This window comes from Nerophis ophidion, linkage group LG05, assembly GCF_033978795.1.
Source record: "Nerophis ophidion isolate RoL-2023_Sa linkage group LG05, RoL_Noph_v1.0, whole genome shotgun sequence".
NCBI classification, from domain to species: Eukaryota; Metazoa; Chordata; class Actinopteri; order Syngnathiformes; family Syngnathidae; genus Nerophis; species Nerophis ophidion.
In genome coordinates, this window is record NC_084615.1 from 80406744 (window position 1) to 80426735 (window position 19992).

Here is a 19992-nt window from a genome sequence, read left to right on the forward strand (position 1 = left end):
ATATACATATATATATATATATATATATGTATGTATGTATGTATGTGTATATGTGTATATATATATGTATATAATACATATATATGTATATATATATATATATATACATATATATGTATGTATGTATGTATGTGTATATGTATATATATATACACATATACACACATACCTATACATATATTATATACATACATTATATATATATATATATATATATATATATATATGGTAAATAAATGATAAATGGGTTGTACCGAGACAATTTTGACTTGTTCCATTAGCAGATTTTTTTGCTCATCACAAATTATTTTTGCTTTGAAAAATTACTATTCAGAGAATTGTGTTTTAATTGAGATGTATTAAATTTGTTAACGTATTCTGACTAGAAATGAGAATGTGAGTTTTTCCGGTGTGGCAATGCGTTTTAATTATAAATAAATGATAAATGGGTTGTACTTGTATAGCACTTTTCTACCTTCAAGGTACTCAAAGCGCTTTTACACTACTTCCACATTCACACACTGATGGAGGGAGCTGCCATGCAAGGCGCTAACCAGCACCCATCAGGAGCAAGGGTGAAGTGTCTTGCTCAGGACACAACAGACGTGACGAGGTTGGTACTAGGTGGGATTTGAACCAGGGACCCTTGGATTGCCGGCACGGCCACTCTCTACCGACTGCGCCACACATATACATATTATTATATATATATATATATATATATTTTTTTATTTTTTTATTTTTTTATTTTTTTATTTTTTTTTTTAAAGTGGTGTTACATGTTAAAATTGTGCTGTTTTGGGCACTTATATTGTTTTTAATCAATTTCAATGGCCACATTAATTTGAGATACAAGTGTTTTGACTTAGGAGCTCTGTCACAGAACCCATTAACCTCGTAATTTGAGGTACTAATGTGCAGGTACAAGTACAAGAACAGAACTGTGTGCATATTAGAAATAAAAGTGTAGCGTCAAGGCAGGCGTCCAAAATATCTTGCTGTATTATCCTTTTATAATGATAATATCAATAAGGACACAATTGTAATGGTTGTTATAAGACTTCTGCACCGTCCATAGATACTTCTACTCTAGAAGCACTGTCCATAAAGGCAGAACAAAATGCAACCCCAAGGGGTTGCCTTTGTTATAAAAGTTTTACTGCAAGGTGAAGCATTTTGGATACACACCCGTTACAAACTGAGTACTCTAAAGGGATGAACGAGGAGTTGCTTTTGGGATGTTTTCTATAATGAAGTTGTCTGTATGTATATCATCTACTTCACATATACTTTATTGTGGCTTGATGTAGGGCTTCAGGTTGGTGCTTCATTTTGCTACTGTATAAGTATTATATTATATTATATATAGAGGGAGCTATAGCTATTCTAGCGCTTTATTTTTTGTTTTCCACTGTGCTGATGAGCCATGTCTCCTTTTATTATAATGGTTGTCCACACATTTGTTTTATTGCTTTGTTTATTTTCCTATAATACTGTGCCGAGTCTTTAAATTTGATTTGTACAATTTTCCATTTCGTCTATTATTTGTACACTTTCATTTTTGAAGTTGTTCTTGATTATTGTATCAATTGATTGACCGCAGCTGTGACTATTTAAATGAATGGCATCCTGTTGGTGATTGCAAACTGACAAAGACATTGTTGAAACTGGTCCGTACTTGGTAGCGCCTGAGCAGTTTGTATTAAAATTATTGGAAGGACACAAGTGTTGCTGGCCTTGCTTTTTCTTTAAGTAAACGTTTTGCCGTGCACCTCTTTATTTTGTTTTTATTAAGTTTTTTGGAGAGTGTGTATTTTTCTTGTATTTTATAAAAAAAATGTTTTACAAATACACCACATGGTGGCACTGTTATTGAACCCCAAAGATCATATTGACTTGAAATGTCTCACACAGATCAATGCCCTCTACAAAACTCAGTGGAACTTTAAGGTGTTTACCCGAATCACTCTAAAATTTAGTACACAACTTTAGAGGAATGACACACACGTGTCTGTAATATCTATAACAAGCTTTCTGAATAATCTTGAACACAACCGATAGAGGAATCTCCACATGTAATTTGCAGTTCTCAATGTAAATTCTTCTCATGACACCTACTGCTGGACACCAGTTTGACGTCTCTTCTGTCCACCGTCCCGGCGAGGTTGCTGGTCTCACAGCGCACCGTGACTTGCTGCGGCTTGTGGAAGGTCAAGCGGCTCCACACCTGGCTGGTTTTGCGGTTGCCGCCGTACGTGACGTTAGTCTGGATGCTCAGCACCTCCGCTTCTGGAACCAGCGTTTGCCATATTGCAGTCTTGTTGCTGCACCTGTGGGAAACAATGAGTTAATTGATGTGCTTAAATGGGTGGCACATTTTTTTTTAATATGGGGAAATGTATCACTGTGGCTTACTTGAGCATGCTGTCACAGCTGTACCACTGTATGGACGGGGTCGGGACCCCCTCAGCTACACAGGTGACCAGGTGTTTCTTCCCGGGAAGGTGGTGGTCCGTCAGATCTTTAATGTGAGAAGGAACTACACACACACACACACACACACACACACACAACAAATGCAGACTTTTTTATGGTCCACTGAGTAGAAAATATACATTAATCAAACATTTCCTATAGACAAAACAAAAGTGGTTAAATATATGAAAAATGGGAGCCTCCAGTGACCTCTGACCTCACAAAGAGTGGAAGCTTTCTCAGTTTTAAAACTACATTTTTCATTTTTATATCACTTCCTGTAAGTGTAATACTAAGGCGTCTCAAAAAGTTTGTCTATACAATTTTTTTTAAACGACCTCACCTTGGACTTCCAGGTCAAAGGTCACCTCCTTAGTGTCGTCTCCATTGGTGACGTGTGCGGTGTAGAGGCCTCTCTGCTCTGGCCTCACTCGCACCAACGTGAGGATGCTGACATACCTGAGAGGACAAGATATAAGGCTTTAAATGGACGATGTTGACTTTTTAATTGATTCCCAATATTGTGCTTCACAATAATGTCACAAAAAATGAGTAGAATCAATCAAACTGATTGGTGAATGACATTTTCTGGAAGTAATCTGCCTTGTACTGGTTTTAACAAGAATTGTTACATAGTTTTTCAACCCAGGAAAATGATTGCGAATTACAATGGATAAGGGACGGTGTGGCGCAGTGGGAGAGTGGCCGTGCCGGCAACCCGAGGGTCCCTGGTTCAATCCCCAGCTAGTACCAACCTCATCACGTCCGTTGTGTCCTGAGCAAGACACTTCACCCTTGCTCCTGATGGGTGCTGGTTAGCGCCTTGCATGGCAGCTCCCTCCATCAGTGTGTGAATGTGTGTGTGAATGTGGAAGTAGTGTCAAAGCGCTTTGAGTACCTTGAAGGTAGAAAAGCGCTATACAAGTACAACCCATTTATCATTTATTTATAATTAAAACGCATTGCCACACCGGAAAAACTCACATTCTCATTTCTAGTCAGAATACGTAAACAAATTTAACAAATCCCAATCAAAACGCAATTCTCTGAATAGTAATTTTTCAAAGCAAAAATAATTTGTAATAAGCCAAAAAATCTGCTAATGGAACAAGTCAAAATTGTCTTGGTAATATTTCTTAAAATAATACTTAAAACTTGTTAGTTTTTCTTATTTGCTAGTATTAAGTTTTGTGTCTTATAACAATCTTGTGATGCTCAAAAGTACTATTTTTTTCCTCAGAAGATATATTGCCCAGAAACAAGTGTTATGTCTCACTGAAAAATGACTATTCAGGGGAGTGTGACTGGTATTAAGCTTGTTTAGATATTTTGACTAAAAATTACAAATATACTTGGTGAGGTTGTATTTATTAAAGTTATGGCACAAACATTGAAGTCTTTTCCAAAACATAAAGTGCAAGATTGTCAGAGACATTTTAAGTGTCAAATAAAAATGAGCTACATAACAGGACATCAAATACTATTGGTAGTTGTATGTAGTAGGTTACGACCAACGTTATGAAATTCTCTTCATTCCCTAGCGAGTGACTTTTCAAATGATGCTACATATTAGCAGTAATGCTACTTTTTATAGCAACGCTTTTGCCCCACACTTGACAAATTACGGTTGTCTGTTCGATATTTTCCCACTTGAAGTCGAACCACCGCCAGACGATGGAAACCCTGCTGTTTTTATTGGGAATTAAGTCTTCCTTCATTTGTTACCAGATCTGCAGCTTCTTTCTCTCGTACGGCTACGTTAGCAGCTAACATTAGCCACGTCGCTACCTCTCTGCCCTTTTTTTTTTTTTTTTTTTACCTCTCTGCCCTGCGAGGGCGTGTATGTGACCTATGTAAGCCTGCTTGTCTGCCAGAAGGAGAAACAGGAAAGAGCGAGGAGAGCCTTTAGTGTACGCCTGCAGCTAAAAGTCCTGCGTGTGAACGTATATTCCAATATTACGATATATTAATTTTCTATATCGCACAGAGACAAACCCGCGATTATCGTATGTATCGATATATCGCCCAGCCCTAATTCACACACTAGGGACCATTTAGTGTTGCCAATCAACCTATCCCCAGGTGCATGTCTTTGGAGGTGGGAGGGGCCTATCCCCAGGTGCATGTCTTTGGAGGTGGGAGGGGCCTATCCCCAGGTGCATGTCTTTGGAGGTGGGAGGGGCCTATCCCCAGGTGCATGTCTTTGAGGTGGGAGGGGCCTATCCCCAGGTGCATGTCTTTGGAGGTGGGAGGAAGCCGGAGTACCCGGAGGGAACCCACACAGTCACGGGGAGAACATGCAAACTCCACACAGAAAGATCCCGAGCCCGGGATTGAACCCATGACCTTTGTATTGTGAGGCAGACGCACTAACCCCTCTTCCACCGTGAAGCCCAACCTTTTTCCACAAAACACAATATAGAATGTGAGATATAACAGGATAATGCAGACATTTATCATTTGTTTTCAAAACAGTCACAAAAAAGTGGCACCCCCAAAGTTTACTGTGGGACCTCATTTTTATGACTTGATGGGGTCCCTGAAACCCATTTTGAAAATTCCTATGCAGTATTAGTGCGTGCAAAACAGCAGCAGGCAGCTGTGGCCTGCGGGCCCTTCTAATACTAATCAAATATCACCTTAGGGGCCATAGAGCATCAATTTGCGGACCAGATCCGACCCACGGGCCTTGACTTTGACACATAGGGGCTATAGGGGGGTCACATGGTTCTATTGCCTCACAATAAGCCAAGTTTTCATTTACCAAGTAAACAAAAGGCTTCTTGCGTTCAAAGGCTAAGACTGTTTGCATTAAACAAGCCTTGTATTTGATGATATGGCACTTCACACAACACGCTATACCAACATTTCTTCACTCTAGGTGTGGAAATAAAGATACATATAGGAGGGTTTTTTTCCCGGGGCTGTGGGGATGGGAGGGAGGTGAGCACTTCCTGCAGTTATAGCAGTGTTTGTGTTTATGGTTCCTGTGTTGTGATTCCCAACACAGACTATTGTGTTACACTGTGATGACTGACAAGAACTGGACGCCTCTGGAGGCTCTTCTACTGAGGAAGCTGAAGCGCTAATTGCTTACACGTCTCAAGCTGCCGGGTGTGCTTTATGGTTGTGTTCCGTCCTACCTGATCTCGTGCTCTTGTCTGTTAATGATGGTTTTGTCTCCATTGATGGCGGTGCCGTCTTTGCTCCAGGTGACCCGAGGGGGAGGGTAGGCGTCCATCTGCACTCTCAGCTCCACGTTCTCCTGAAGCAAGGCCGTAACCTTCTGATCCTCAGCTGGACTTATGGCCACAAAGCCTCGCTCTGGGGGGGGAACAATAGTCACAAAAGTCACACAAGGAATATTGAGAGTGGGAGACAGTAAGGGAGGGCACACACTGCCTTTTCCACTGAGATGTCCAAAAAAGCTAAACATGCCTTGCTGTACCATGGTGCATGGAAGTTATTTGAAGATTTCATAAACACAACACACCTTGCGGCAGATAGAATAAACATCCACCAACTTATCACTCCCTGAAGGCGGAAAGAATTTAAAATAAAATTCTTTCAATCGGACTCTTTTAGCGTCTCCGACAGAACTTACAAAAAAGGAACCTTATTTGGTTTTCTTCCAGCCCTTCAGCGCAAGGACAAAAGATAATGACAAAAATGAACCTATTTTAACACAAAAAAGGAAAGCCCGGAAGAGTCAGCGCTGCATGGGATTCTGGGTATGTGTTATGTTGTGTTTATGTTGTGTTACAGTGAGGATGTTTTCCTGAAATGTTTTTATCATTCTTGTTTGATGTGGGTTCACAGTGTGGCGCATATTTGTAACAGTGTTAAAGTTGTTTGTACGGCCACCATCAGTGTGACCTGTATGGCTGTTGACCAAGTATGTCTTGCAGTCACTATTATATATATGTCTGTTAAAGCCATATATCTGTTAAAGCCATATATATCACACATTTAAGTCGGCACGCTGATGGTTTGGTGAATGAGCTAACGCAGAGTGCGACAAAGCGCTGTCACGGTACGCCCATGACATATTTGCCCGGGCAAACATTGGGTTAATCCTACGAGAGGGTCACCAAAAGTCTCTCGGTAGGATCGGTAAATATGTTGTTAGGGCGGGATAGCCATTCATAGAAGGTGAACTAACTTGGCACCAAGTTCCTGCATCCAGTGGCCCCCCGGTAAATTGAGTTTGAGATCCCTGATCCTAACAATTCAGAAAAAATCTGTACAATAATAGTATTTTTCTGTGGAACTGCCCGCATTGTCACTTCATTAAAGGTGCTTGATTGTAATAATTTGGAAAAACTCTGTAGAATAAAGGTATTTTTCTGCAGAACTGTTTGCATCGTCACTTTATTAAAGGTGGTTACTCTTAATAATTTAGTAAAAATCTGTAAAATTCCGATATTTCTCCGCAAAACGTTTCATGAAAATTTCTGTAAATATAATGTTCTTGATCATTATTTGGTTTACAATATTTTACTTGAATTTTATGGTTTTCGTTTGCCAGTAGATGACCGTTTTTTTACAAAAACATTTTTTTAAGTGGACCGTATTTTCCACACTATAAGGCGCACCTAAAAACATAAAATTCTCTCAAAAGCTGACAGTGCGCCTTAAAATTCGGTGCGCCTTATATATGGACCAATATTGAGCCACAACAGGTCTCACATCTACGGTAAGCAGCCGCTGATTTCATTCACCCCCATAGAAGAAGAAGCGCGCGGTGCATGCTGGGAGATATGACAGCGCCAGGCCGTGCTGTTTCATTTCCATTTGTGTGTTTATGTAAAGACCCCAAATGGCTCCTATTAAGAAACATGATTTCAGGAAAGCAGGAATTGTCACTGAACTGCTAGACAACAGCAGCGACACTGACTCCCTTAACGATGTCTCGAAATAGTGCAAAGCACTAACAATATATCTGTGACGCTTGGCTGGCATTGTGGCTATGCGGTTGAGTTCTCTCGTTGATGCAGGCGGAATGGACACAGGGTGAAGGTAAAAATAATTTATTTATATTATAAAACAGACTAGGAGCAAAAACACTTGCACAAGACACTAGAGACAAAACCTACAGAACTAGCATGGGAGCTAGAAGGAACAAAAGGCGATAGCATGTGAGCTAGGGAAACAAACAAAGGAATAGCGTGGAAGCTAACGAGTACACAAAGAGTTTTACCACAATCGGGGAGAGCGACGTCACTTGTTGCATTGGACAGCAAACTAGACTGCGAGAATGAGTAACGGAAAAGGGAGGCGTGCCTTTTCTGTGTGTTTATGTAAAGACCCAAAATGGCTCCTATTAAGAGACACGCTTATGACGCAGAGATTAAACTCAAGGTGATCAGTCACACAGTAGAAGACGGGAATAGAGCGGCAGCGAGAGAATTTAACATTAACAGCAGCGACACTGACTCCTTTAATGACGACTTCGACAAGACGGAACCGGGCATGTTGGATGCCGTATTCGCCCAACTGTTTGATTCCAACACTGAAGAAGAATAATTTGAGGGATTTGTGGAAGAGGAATAACTTAATAAAGTGAGCTTAACATATTTATTTTGTGTGTTGTGTGGTTTGATTGATTTATTGATTGATACTTTTATTAGTAGATTGCACAGTACAGTACAAATTCCGTACATTTGACCACTAAATGGTAACACCCCAATAAGTTTTCCAACTTGTTTAAGTTGGGGTGCACATTAATCAATTTATCAATTGTGTGACAATATCGTTTGAGCAACGTTGAGTTATTGATAGATTATTGCTTTGCACTATTTGGAGTGTTACTATATTGTGATTGCACTAACATTTGATTTACCGTAACAGTATTAGACTGTTTTTTACCTGTTTATTGACTCAGGGAAAATAATAAAACAGCTGTTCATTAATTTTGGGAGAGAACAGAGTTGTCAGAACGCTGGTTTGTAATCTATTAATAAAGTTTGACTGACCTATCTGACTGTTTTGTTGACATTCCCTTTAGCTCCATCTAAAGCAGGGCTGTCAAACTCAAATACAAAGTGGGCCTAAAATTTTAAAGGGAACAAAGCCGAGGGCCAAGGTTGAACAAATTAACCTTTTAATAGGGACCCAAACAGGTTTTGCATTGAATATTGAACAAGCAAGGCTTATATAACTTTAGTGACATGCAAAATCCAGTTTCAAATAATAATAATAATAATAATAAAAAAAATATCAATGTCATATCAAATAAAATTTAAATAAAAATGTTATGCCTTTTTTTTCTATTTGCAATCTTCTGAGGTAAATATCAAATTTTTTCCACAGGCTAATAATACATTTGAAAATAAAATAACAATAATGAATGAACCAAACATTGAAGCCTTGAAGTAGCAAGAGAAAATGCATGAATAAAACGTTGATCATTGGTCAGTGTGCTGGAAGTTTCCCGGAAGAGTTAGTGCTGCAAGGGTTTCTGGGTATTTGTTCTGTTGTGTTACGGTGCGGATGTTCACCCGAAATGTGTTTGTCATTCTTGTTTGGTGTGGGTTCACAGTGTGGCGCATATTTGTAACAGTGCTAAAGTTGTTTATACGGCCACCCTCAGTGTGACCTGTATGGCTGTTGACCAAGTATGCCTTGCATTCACTTGTGTGTGTGTGTGTGTGTGTGTGTGTGTGTGTGTGTGTGTGTGTGTGTGGGTGGGTGTGGGTGGGTGTGTGTGTGTGTAAAAGCCACAAATATTATGTGACACGCTGTTAGTATGGAGGAAAAGCGGACGTGACGACAGGTTGTAGAGAACGCTAAAGGCAGTGCCTTAAATGCACGCCCCCAATATAGTTGTCCAGGTGGAAATCGGTAGAAATTCGGGAGAATGGTTGCCCCGGGAGATTTTCGGGAGGGGCACTGAACTTCGGGGGTCTACCGGGAAAATTAGGAGGGTTGGCAAGTATGAGTATTAGCGGTGAATGCAGTGTTACAGCGGCACCGACGCTGTATAACACCGGCGGGCCAGCTCTAATGTTAAATTGATATTGCCTCAAGGGCCACATTAAATTACACGGCGGGCCAGATTTGGCCCGCGGACCAGAGTTTGACTCCCATGATCTAAAGTATGCATAACGTAACTCCAGCCTCTACTGTAGCACCTATTCTACGCGCCTTATAATGCGGTGCGCCTTAAATATGAACAAAATATTAAGATAGGCCATTCATTAAAAGTGCGCCATATATCCGGTGCGCCTTATAGTGTGGAAAATACGGTACATGGAAGAGAACGCAGTGTGTCAGGTTGGATGCAACATGAAGTTATGCTGAACCAAATGTTGGGGTCATTTTACTGTTGGCCTTAGCTTGCCATCAAAGTAGGCCTATGCCATGAATAATATATTCTACATAAATATTTGGGTAGTGGTCTGTGTTGTCAAACTAGACATTTTAGCAGGGTAAAGCCAACAATCTGTCCCGACTCCAGACGAAAATATTGCCCCGTAACTTTACAAATACATTTGGCTAATCAACATCAGTAAAATGTGGCATAATTACTTAGTAAACCATCTTGCAAGAAGCATAAACAAGAAAAACCTGTAGCGTAGGTCTCGTCGATCGCCATTTGAGGTTCCTTGGGAGTAGGACTCGGATTCGGCTGCATATCTGACAACCTCAGTCATGTGGAGTGGGAGTGGACTACAGAATTTGGACCGTGATTGTGTGAAGTGAATTATATTTATATAGCGCTTTTCTCTAGTTCAGGGGTAGGGAACCAACGGCTCGCGAGCCAGATGTGGCTCTTTTGGTGACTGCATCTGGCTCTCTGAAAAATCTGAGCTGATGTTGCTTAACACGATAAGTAATGAATAATTCCACTTGTAATCACAGTGTTAAAAATAATGTTCAAAATATAAAACATTCTCATGCATTTTTAATCCATCCATCCGTTTTCTACCGCACCTGTTCAAGAAGTTGCATTAATGTTAAAAAGGTATTTATTTATTATTGATTAGTGTGAGGCTTGCCCTCCTGGGGGTTCTTCAGACCACCAAGCACCGACATGAGAGCCTGTTTTAGGGTTACAATATTGTTTTATTTTTCACTAAGTCTCTCAGTTGCTTTCCAGCAATAGTATTTCCAGCCCCAACCCAGTTTCTCCTCCTGGCTGCTGCTTATAACGGAGCGACAGGTGATTAGATAACAAGGCCCAGGTGGGCCATCTTCGCACCTGTCGCTGCAGGCCCGCAGGCCACACCCCTCCACAGTTAGCTTCAGAATAACAGTGTTATTACAAAGAATAAGACACCTATTATACTCTAGAAGTGTTGGTCTTACTTAAAAATGCATGTGTTTAGTTGTGTTCAGTGTTAAAAAAAATATTATATGGCTCTTATGGAAATATATTCTAAAATATTTGGGTTTTTGGCTCTAAAGGCCAAAAAGGTTCCTGACCCCTGCTCTAGTTACTCAAAGATCTTTACAATGTGAAACCCAATATCTGAGTTATAATTTTAAACCAGAGTGGGTGGCACTGGGAGCAGGTGGGTAAACGGCAGTGACTTGGTTGGCAAAAGCGGGGTTCAAACCTGGAACCCTCAAGTTGCTGGCACGGCCACTCTACCAGCCGAGCTATACCACCCTTATACCGGTAGCAGTACCATTTCTGGCCACATTACTACATATGGCACCTTTAAAGACTGAGCGCTCAATGGATGGTTGGTGTGATATTTTCCTCTTCAATTAATGCTCTGATAAAGTCACATTCTTGAAACATTTAGTATAAAGGCTCCCTCGTGTGAGGGCGTGAGCAGGTTTATTTCACGCTTTCAAAACAGAAATAAATACAACAGATATTAAGTTCCTCTGGAAGAAGCTTCCCTCTTGGCACAACTCGCAAAAAGTTGAAGTAATAAGCACTCCTCTCTTGGTCAGTAAACCACAATAATAATCTGTCCGGCTTGAGTTTATTATTTATGTGTGTGTGTCTGACCGAGCACTGTGATGTTGACACTGGCGGAGGCCGTCTGGTCCTCGACCCCCTCGTGGACTTGGCACACGTAGCTCCCGCCGTGGGCCAGCGTGGCACGAGGGAAGATGAGGCAGGATCTCATGCTCATGGCTGACAGGACATCTGTTAGAGGCTCCACATCTGCAGCCTGGAAGACAAGTTGTCAGGTGGTCAAACATTCCCACTCCTGTGTGGCGCTCAGCACTCATATTGTCCCTGGAAGGTCACATGACAGGTTCATGAGTGAAACCCGAAGCGATGAATGTGAGGGAGGTGTGTCTCCGACATCTTGATGCGATTAAGCTCGGCCATGACGGTCTGAGAGTGATGACCGCCATGGGAGACGAGGAACAAAAGCATCCCTCTTCCTGCTTTCCCGCCTACTCACCTCCCTGTTGGGGACGTCCCAGGAAAAAAAGACCAGCTCGGCTCCATGCACGGTGCAGTTGACTGTCAGCGGCTCGCCCTGCTTCAGCACCGTCTTTGATGCGTTGATGTAGGCGTCGATGGCCTCTGGGACTGCAGAGGGAAGTGATGAGAACGTGATTTATTAGCATGAACTTACAATGCACTTGATAAGGTACATCTGGACATAGGGCTGGGCGATATATCGATATACTCGATGTATCGCGGGTTTGTCTCTGTGCGATATAGAAAATGACTATATGCTGATATTGGAGTATACGTTCTCACGCAGTTGCTTTTAGCTGCGGGCATTACACTGCAGGCTCTTCCCGCTCTTTCTAGTCTCTCCTTCTTGCACACATCACATAATGTCACGTCATACGTCACATACGTGTACGCCCTCGCGGAGGTAGCAGCATGGGTAACGTTAGCTGTGTTGCGAGTGGTAATACAAGGGAAAGAAGGTGCCAATCTGGTAACAAATGAAGGAAGAATTAATTCCCAAGAAAAACAGCAGGGGGTCCATCGTCTGGCGGTGGTTTGGCTTCAATTGGGAATATGTTGAACAGACAACCGTAATTTGTCAAGTGTGGGGCAGAAGCGTTGATACCAAGATGGCGGCGCCCGGACGGGCTGCGCTCTCGAGGAGCTCCTGCTAAAGATGGAACATTTGGCAGAAATACCGGACAATTCCACAAACTTTATGGCTGGCTCATATCGTGTTCACTCCGTGATCACGTACGACCGCCAGACACTTCTGGATGTGGACACATCGGGCCGTTTTGGACCGATAGACACTTGCGTGCTAAACATGCTAACTAGCATGGGAATACATCGGCGGCTACATCCAGCGGCCTGTGAAGCAGGGGAGTCTAGTAGCAGCGGGGGCCGTCTACGGAGCAGACGCCAGCGGTGTGATCGGAAACGCGGATGCCGAGCGGGGCTAAAAACAAAGCAGAAGGCTAATCCCCACAGAACACCACTTTCCTCCATCCCGAAGACGGATTTAGATGGAAAATGCGAGACTACTGGTCTGGGTAAGGAGTCAGTTAAATTAGAACAAGTTTTTTCTGCTTTGAGTGTTTCAGAGTTGGACGTGTTTTACTGAGGTGGCTAACTATGATGCGTGCAGTTTATCAAAGCAACAAACAAACAATCGGAAAACCCCCGTTACTGAGGTGGCTAACCATGATGCGTGCAGTTTATCAAAGCAACAATCAAACAATCGGAAAATTCCTGTCGTATCAATTCCTAGATATGGTCGTAACTATACTAAATGCACTGGGCACAATAAACACAACATTATTAATATTGCTACTACGGATAATTTGATCAAAAACTCCCTAAAACAGCCCACTACCTATAATATAGGTTTTTTAAACATAAGATCATTGTCTCCTAAAACGTTGTTAGTTAATGATATTATCAGAGACAACAATCTTAACGTCATCTGTCTCAGCGAAACCTGGCTTAAACCAAACGACTTTTTTGCGCTAAATGAGGCATGTCCTCCTAACTTTACACATGCGCATATTGCCCGTCCGCTCAAAAGGGGTGGGGGGGTTGCACTAATATACAACGAAAACTTTAACCTTAGTCCTAACATAAATAATAAATATAAATCGTTTGAAGTGCTTACTATGAGGTCTATCACACCGCTGCCTCTACACCTGGCTGTTATCTACCGCCCCCCAGGGCCCTATTCGGACTTTATTAATGAATTCTCAGAGTTCGTTGCTGATCTAGTGACACACGCCGATAATATAATCATAATGGGGGACTTTAATATCCATATGAATACCCCATCGGACCCACCGTGCGTAGCGCTCCAGACTGTAATTGATAGCTGTGGTCTCACACAAATAATAAATGAACCCACGCATCGCAACGGTAATACGATAGACCTAGTGCTTGTCAGGGGCATCACCGTTTCCAAAGTTACGATACTCCCGTATACTAAAGTATTGTCTGATCATTAACTTATAAAATTCGAGGTTCAGACGCATGTTCGTCAAACTAATAATAATAATAACTGCTATAGCAGCCGCAACATTAATACAGCCACAACGACAACTCTTGCTGACCTACTGCCCTCGGTAATGGCACCATTCCCAAAGTATGTGGGCTCTATTGATAACCTCACTAACAACTTTAACGACGCCCTGCGCGAAACCATTGATAACATAGCACCGCTAAAGTTAAAAAAGGCTCCAAAAAAGCGCACCCCGTGGTTTACAGAAGAAACTAGAGCTCAGAAATTATTATGTAGAAAGCTGGAACGCAAATGGCGCACAACTAAACTTGAGGTGCACCATCAAGCATGGAGTGATGGTTTAATAACTTATAAACGCATGCTTACCTTAGCTAAAGCTAAATATTACTCAAATCTCATCCACCGTAATAAAAACGATCCTAAATTTTTGTTTAGTACGGTAGCATCGCTAACCCAACAAGGGACTCCTTCCAGTAGCTCAACCCACTCAGCTGATGACTTTATGCAATTCTTTAGTAAGAAAATTGAAGTCATTAGAAAGGAGATTAAAGACAATGCGTCCCAGCTACAACGGGGTTCTATAAACACTGACACGATTGTATATACTGCGGATACTGCCCTCCAAAATACTTTCTCTCGTTTTGAGGAAATAACATTAGAGGAATTGTTACAACGTGTAAATGGAATAAAACAGACAACATGTTTACTTGACCCTCTTCCTGGGAAACTGATCAAGGAGCTCTTTGTATTATTAAGTCCATCAGTGCTAAATATTATAAACTTATCACTCTCCTCGGGCACTGTTCCCCTAGCATTCAAAAAAGCGGTTATTCATCCTCTTCTTAAAAGACCTAACCTCGATCCTGACCTCATGGTAAATTACCGACCGGTGTCTCACCTTCCCTTTATTTCAAAAATCCTTGAAAAAATTGTTGCGGAGCAGTTAAATGAACACTTAGCGTCTAACAATCTATGTGAAACCTTTCAATCCGGTTTCAGGGCAAATCACTCCACGGAGACAGCCCTCGCAAAAATGACTAATGATCTATTGCTAACGATGGATTCTGATGCGTCATCTATGTTGCTGCTCCTCGATCTTAGCGCTGCTTTCGATACCGTCGATCATAATATTTTATTAGAACGTATCAAAACACGAATTGGTATGTCAGACTTAGCCCTGTCTTGGTTTAACTCTTATCTTACTGATAGGATGCAGTGTGTCTCCCATAACAATGTGACCTCGGACTACGTTAAGGTAACGTGTGGAGTTCCCCAGGGTTCGGTCCTTGGCCCTGCACTCTTCAGCATCTACATGCTGCCGCTAGGTGACATCATACGCAAATACGGTGTTAGCTTTCACTGTTATGCTGATGACACCCAACTCTACATGCCCCTAAAGCTGACCAACACGCCGGATTGTAGTCAGCTGGAGGCGTGTCTTAATGAAATTAAACAACGGATGTCCGCTAACTTTTTGCAACTCAACGCCAAAAAAACGGAAATGCTGATTATCGGTCCTGCTAGACACCAAACTCTATTTAATAATACAACTCTAACATTTGACAACCAAACAATTAAACAAGGCGACACGGTAAAGAATCTGGGTATTATCTTCCACCCAACTCTCTCCTTTGAGGCACACATTAAAAGCGTTACTAAAACGGCCTTCTTTCATCTCCGTAATATCGCTAAAATTCGCTCCATTCTGTCCACTAAGGACGCTGAGATCATTATCCATGCGTTTGTTACGTCTCGCCTCGACTACTGTAACGTATTATTTTCGGGTCTCCCCATGTCTAGCATTAAAAGATTACAGTTGGTACAAAATGCGGCTGCTAGACTTTTGACAAGAACAAGAAAGTTTGATCACATTACGCCTGTACTGGCTCACCTGCACTGGCTTCCTGTGCACTTAAGATGTGACTTTAAGGTTTTACTACTTACGTATAAAATACTACACGGTCTAGCTCCATCTTATCTTGCCGATTGTATTGTACCATATGTCCCGGCAAGAAATCTGCGTTCAAAGGACTCCGGCTTATTAGTGATTCCCAAAGCCCAAAAAAAGTCTGCGGGCTATAGAGCATTTTCCGTTCGGGCTCCAGTACTCTGGAATGCCCTCCCGGTAACAGTTCGCGATGCCACCTCAGTAGAAGCATTTAAGTCTCACCTTAAAACTCATTTGTATACTCTAGCCTTTAAATAGGCTCCCTTTTTAGACCAGTTGATCTGCCGTTTCTTTTCTTTTTCTTCCATGTCCCACTCTCCCGTGTGGAGGGGGTCCGGTCCGATCCGGTGGCCATGTACTGCTCGCCTGTGTATCGGCTGGGGACATCTCTGCGCTGCTGGTCCGCCTACGCTTGGGATGGTTTCCTGCTGGCTCCGCTGTGAACGGGACTCTCGCTGCTGTGTCTTGGATCCTCTTTGGACTGGACTCTCGCGACTGTGTTGTATCCATTGTGGATTGAACTTTCACAGTATCATGTTAGATCCGCTCGACATCCATTGCTTTCCTCCTCTCTAAGGTTCTCATAGTCATCATTGTCACCGACGTCCCACTGGGTCATTATTGTCACCAATGTCCCACTGGGTGTGAGTTTTCCTACCGAGGATGTCGTGGTGGTTTGTGCAGCCCTTTGAGACACTAGTGATTTAGGGCTATATAAGTAAACATTGATTGATTGATTGAAAAAGTGGTATTACTGCTAATGTGTAGCATCATTTGAAAAGTCACCTGCTAGAGCAGGGGTCGGGAACCTTTTTGGCTGAGAGAGCCATACAAGCCAAATATTTTAAAAAGTATTTCCGTGAGAGCCATACAACTTTTTTGTTTTTTTTTAACACTGACTACAACTATATGCATGCTTTTTTAAGAAAGACCAACATTTTTAGAGTATAATAAGTCTCCTATTCTTTTTAAATACCATTGTTATTCTGAGGCTAGCCAAAAATAAATAAAATAATTCTTACCATTAATGCGACTTCTTGAACAGGTGCGGTAGAAACCAGATGGATGGATGAAAATGCATGAGAATGTTTTATATTTTGAACGTTATTTTTGATACTGTGATTACTAGCGGATTTATTCATGACTTATCGTGTTAAGCAATGTCAGCTAAAATTTATCTGAGAGCCAGGTGCAGTCATCAAAAGAGCCACAGGTTCCCTACCCCTGTGCTAGAGAATGAAGAGTGATTACTCAGCATGTCAGCATCTCCACCAACAAAATGCAGAGGCAACTATTTCCACATCAACACCGTATGAAAAAAATAGTGAACAGCATAAGGAGATAACGTCCACAATAACCCACCACAAAGCAATTTGATTTCCTATTATGTAGCTCATTTTTGACAGTTATTGAAATATCTTGTGTGACATCATGCACAAAAGTGCACTTTATTTGTTTTAAACTATTGTGGTGGCAATCTGTACAAAAAGTGCACTTTAATTTAGTGTTTTGATAAATCATCTTAGTGACATCATGCACAAAAGTGCACTCATAGCTTGTTTTAAAATGTCTCTGACAATCTTGCACTTTCTGTTTTGGAAATGACATGAATGTTTGTGCCACTGCTTAATAACTGTTTAATAAATACAGTTTTTAGTTGTGATTTCCCTCTCTGCATGAAAGTTTAAAAGTAGCATATATGAATGCAGTATGAAGAAGAATGTTTGAATGTAGACACATAGAATCATCATACTGCTGTCATTATATGCATCAAGTGTTCATTCAAGGCTAAGGCAAAATATGGAGATATATATGGTGTATCGTGATATGGCCTAAAAATATTGAGATATTAATAAAAGGCCATATCGCCCAGCCCTAGTCCATACAAATTGAAATGTTTGCCTACCCATGATACTGAAGACGTAGAACGCTTGTGACTCTTTGACTTCTCCGTTAAGCTCTCCGCGACACAGGTATGTCCTATCCTCCACGGGTGCAGTGAAGCCCTCACTGGGGACATACAGCCCCCTGACCGGGAGGTCGGTTTCCTTCTCATGGAGGGTGACATTGATCTCTGGGTTGGTGACCACGCAGGGGATGGTGGTCTCTTCACTGGTCTTGGTCAGCATGCCGTGGGCGCTCTCAACGAACCAAATCTGAGGGTCTACGGGCGGACATATGTCAATTGTGAGGTTTACTTACAGATCATTTCTTCATCCCAAACAGCGAGATTGTCCAAACCTGGGACAAAGACGGCCACCTCCTTAGTTTCTCCAGTGAGTCCATCCGTGCACTGGTACACGCCCGTGTGCTTCCAGTTCACGTCCCACAGGCTCAACGCGCTGGACTTGGCGCCGTTTCGCACAACTTGGTAGCTACGCACACCATTGGAAGCATGTTCTACCTGGAAGTAGGGCACGTCGTCCCTCTTGAACGCCCAGGTGGTCTCCCCCGAGCCTGAGCACCTGAGCGTGAGAGAGGATCCCTCGGCCAGGACGAGCCGGCCCTCGCTGGGGGTGATCTCCAGGCAGAAAACGTCCGTGCGGAGACACAGGAGAGCTGCGGTTGACACAACAAGGGAGGGGTCAGGTTGGAGGGCAAGGAGACGGTGGCGCAGCCGCATGGGGTCAAAGGTTAAATCAACACGCCATGTTCTAGCCTGACAATGTTGACGGATAAGAGTTGTTTGGAGCAGATTGAGTGAGGAGATGATGATGCGTTATCAATGACAGATGAATTGAAACGTTAAGAGGTCAGCATGCACGGATGCAACCATACAAGTTGCATCAATGATGCATTTGGGAAAACCAGGCAATATGATGACCATATCTGAGTTTTTGTACAGAAATATGGGGAAACAACTACAAATGTGCGCTTCATTCACCAACAGTGTTACAAAAAAATCAATTAGAATAATACATAATGTTGGATATAGAGAACTATATCCAACCTTTATGTATTAAATCAAAAATATTGAAATGCAACGATTTGGTACATTTGCAAACAGCTAAAATTATATACATAGCAAACTATAACCTGCTACCCAAGAATGCACAACAGTTCTCCTCAAGAAAAAGAGGAAAAATATAACCGAGTAGGAAAATGTGATTTAAAACATTTGTATACTTGTACAACACTTAAAACTAAAGATGTCCGATAATGGCTTTTTTTGCCGATATCCGATATTGTCTCATTCTTAATTACCGATTCCGATATCCACGGATACCGATTCATACAATTGTGGAATTAACACATTATTATGCCTAATTTTGTTGTGATGCCTCGCTGGATGCATGAAACAATGTAACAAGGTTTTCCAAAATAAATCAACTCAAGGTATGGAAAAAAATGCCAACATGGCACTGCCATATTTATTATTTATTATTATATATTTTTTCTAACATGCCTCAATACATCAGCTTGGAATTTGGGACATGCTTTCCCTGAGAGAGCAGGAGGAGGTCGAGGTGGGCTGGGTTGGGGGGTGGCAGGGGTGTATGTTGTAGCGTCCCGGATGAGTTAGTGCTGCAAGGGTTTCTGGGTATTTGTTCTGTTGTGTTTATGTTGTGTTACGGTTGGATGTCCTCCCGAAATGTGTTTGTCATTCTTGTTTGGTGTAGGTTCACAGTGTGGCGCATATTTGTAACAGTGTTAAAGTTGTTTATACGGCCACTTTCAGTGTGACCTGTATTGACCAAGTATGCCTTGCATTCACTTGTGTGTGTGAAATCCGTAGATATTATGTGACTGAGCCGGCACGCAAAGGCACGTGCCTTTAAAGTTTATTGGCGCTCTGTACTTCTCCCTACGTCCGTGTACACAGCAGCGTTTTAAAAAGTCATACATTTTACTTTTTGAACCGATACCGATAATTTCAATATTACATTTTAAACCATTTATCGGCCGATAATATTGGTAGTACGATATGATCGGACATCCCTACTTAATACCTTTAGCATATCCGTGTGTGGAATTCAATTATGTAATGGTTAGCGCAGGGGTGTCAAACGCACGGCCCTGCAGACCTGATCATGACTAAACATTAGTTCAATTGTGTTTAATTGAATTTATTTTTTTAAATGTTGGTGTGCTCACCTGTGACTGTCAAGTGGAGGGTGAAGACGGGTACACTCATCGTGGGAACTGATCACGTTCTGAAAAAAGCAGATCTTTTCAATTCAATGACCT

The 19992-nt window shown here is 41.9% G+C and overlaps 1 protein-coding gene across 2 annotated transcripts in view; it reads right to left on the reverse strand.

Moving 5' to 3' along the window:
* Positions 1-19992, reverse strand: part of pdgfrb (platelet-derived growth factor receptor, beta polypeptide) — a 116017-nt gene that overhangs the window by 56111 nt on the left and 39914 nt on the right. For both annotated transcript variants that reach the window (XM_061902131.1, XM_061902132.1), the window contains exons 2-10: positions 19900-19958; positions 18046-18363; positions 17711-17968; positions 11847-11977; positions 11441-11606; positions 5619-5799; positions 2819-2934; positions 2416-2539; positions 2119-2330 (exon numbers count right to left, since the gene is read on the reverse strand). In XM_061902131.1, coding sequence (XP_061758115.1) covers positions 2119-2330; positions 2416-2539; positions 2819-2934; positions 5619-5799; positions 11441-11606; positions 11847-11977; positions 17711-17968; positions 18046-18363; positions 19900-19939 — 1546 coding nt within the window. In that variant the 5' untranslated portion in view covers positions 19940-19958. The remainder of the gene's footprint in view (positions 1-2118; positions 2331-2415; positions 2540-2818; positions 2935-5618; positions 5800-11440; positions 11607-11846; positions 11978-17710; positions 17969-18045; positions 18364-19899; positions 19959-19992) is intronic.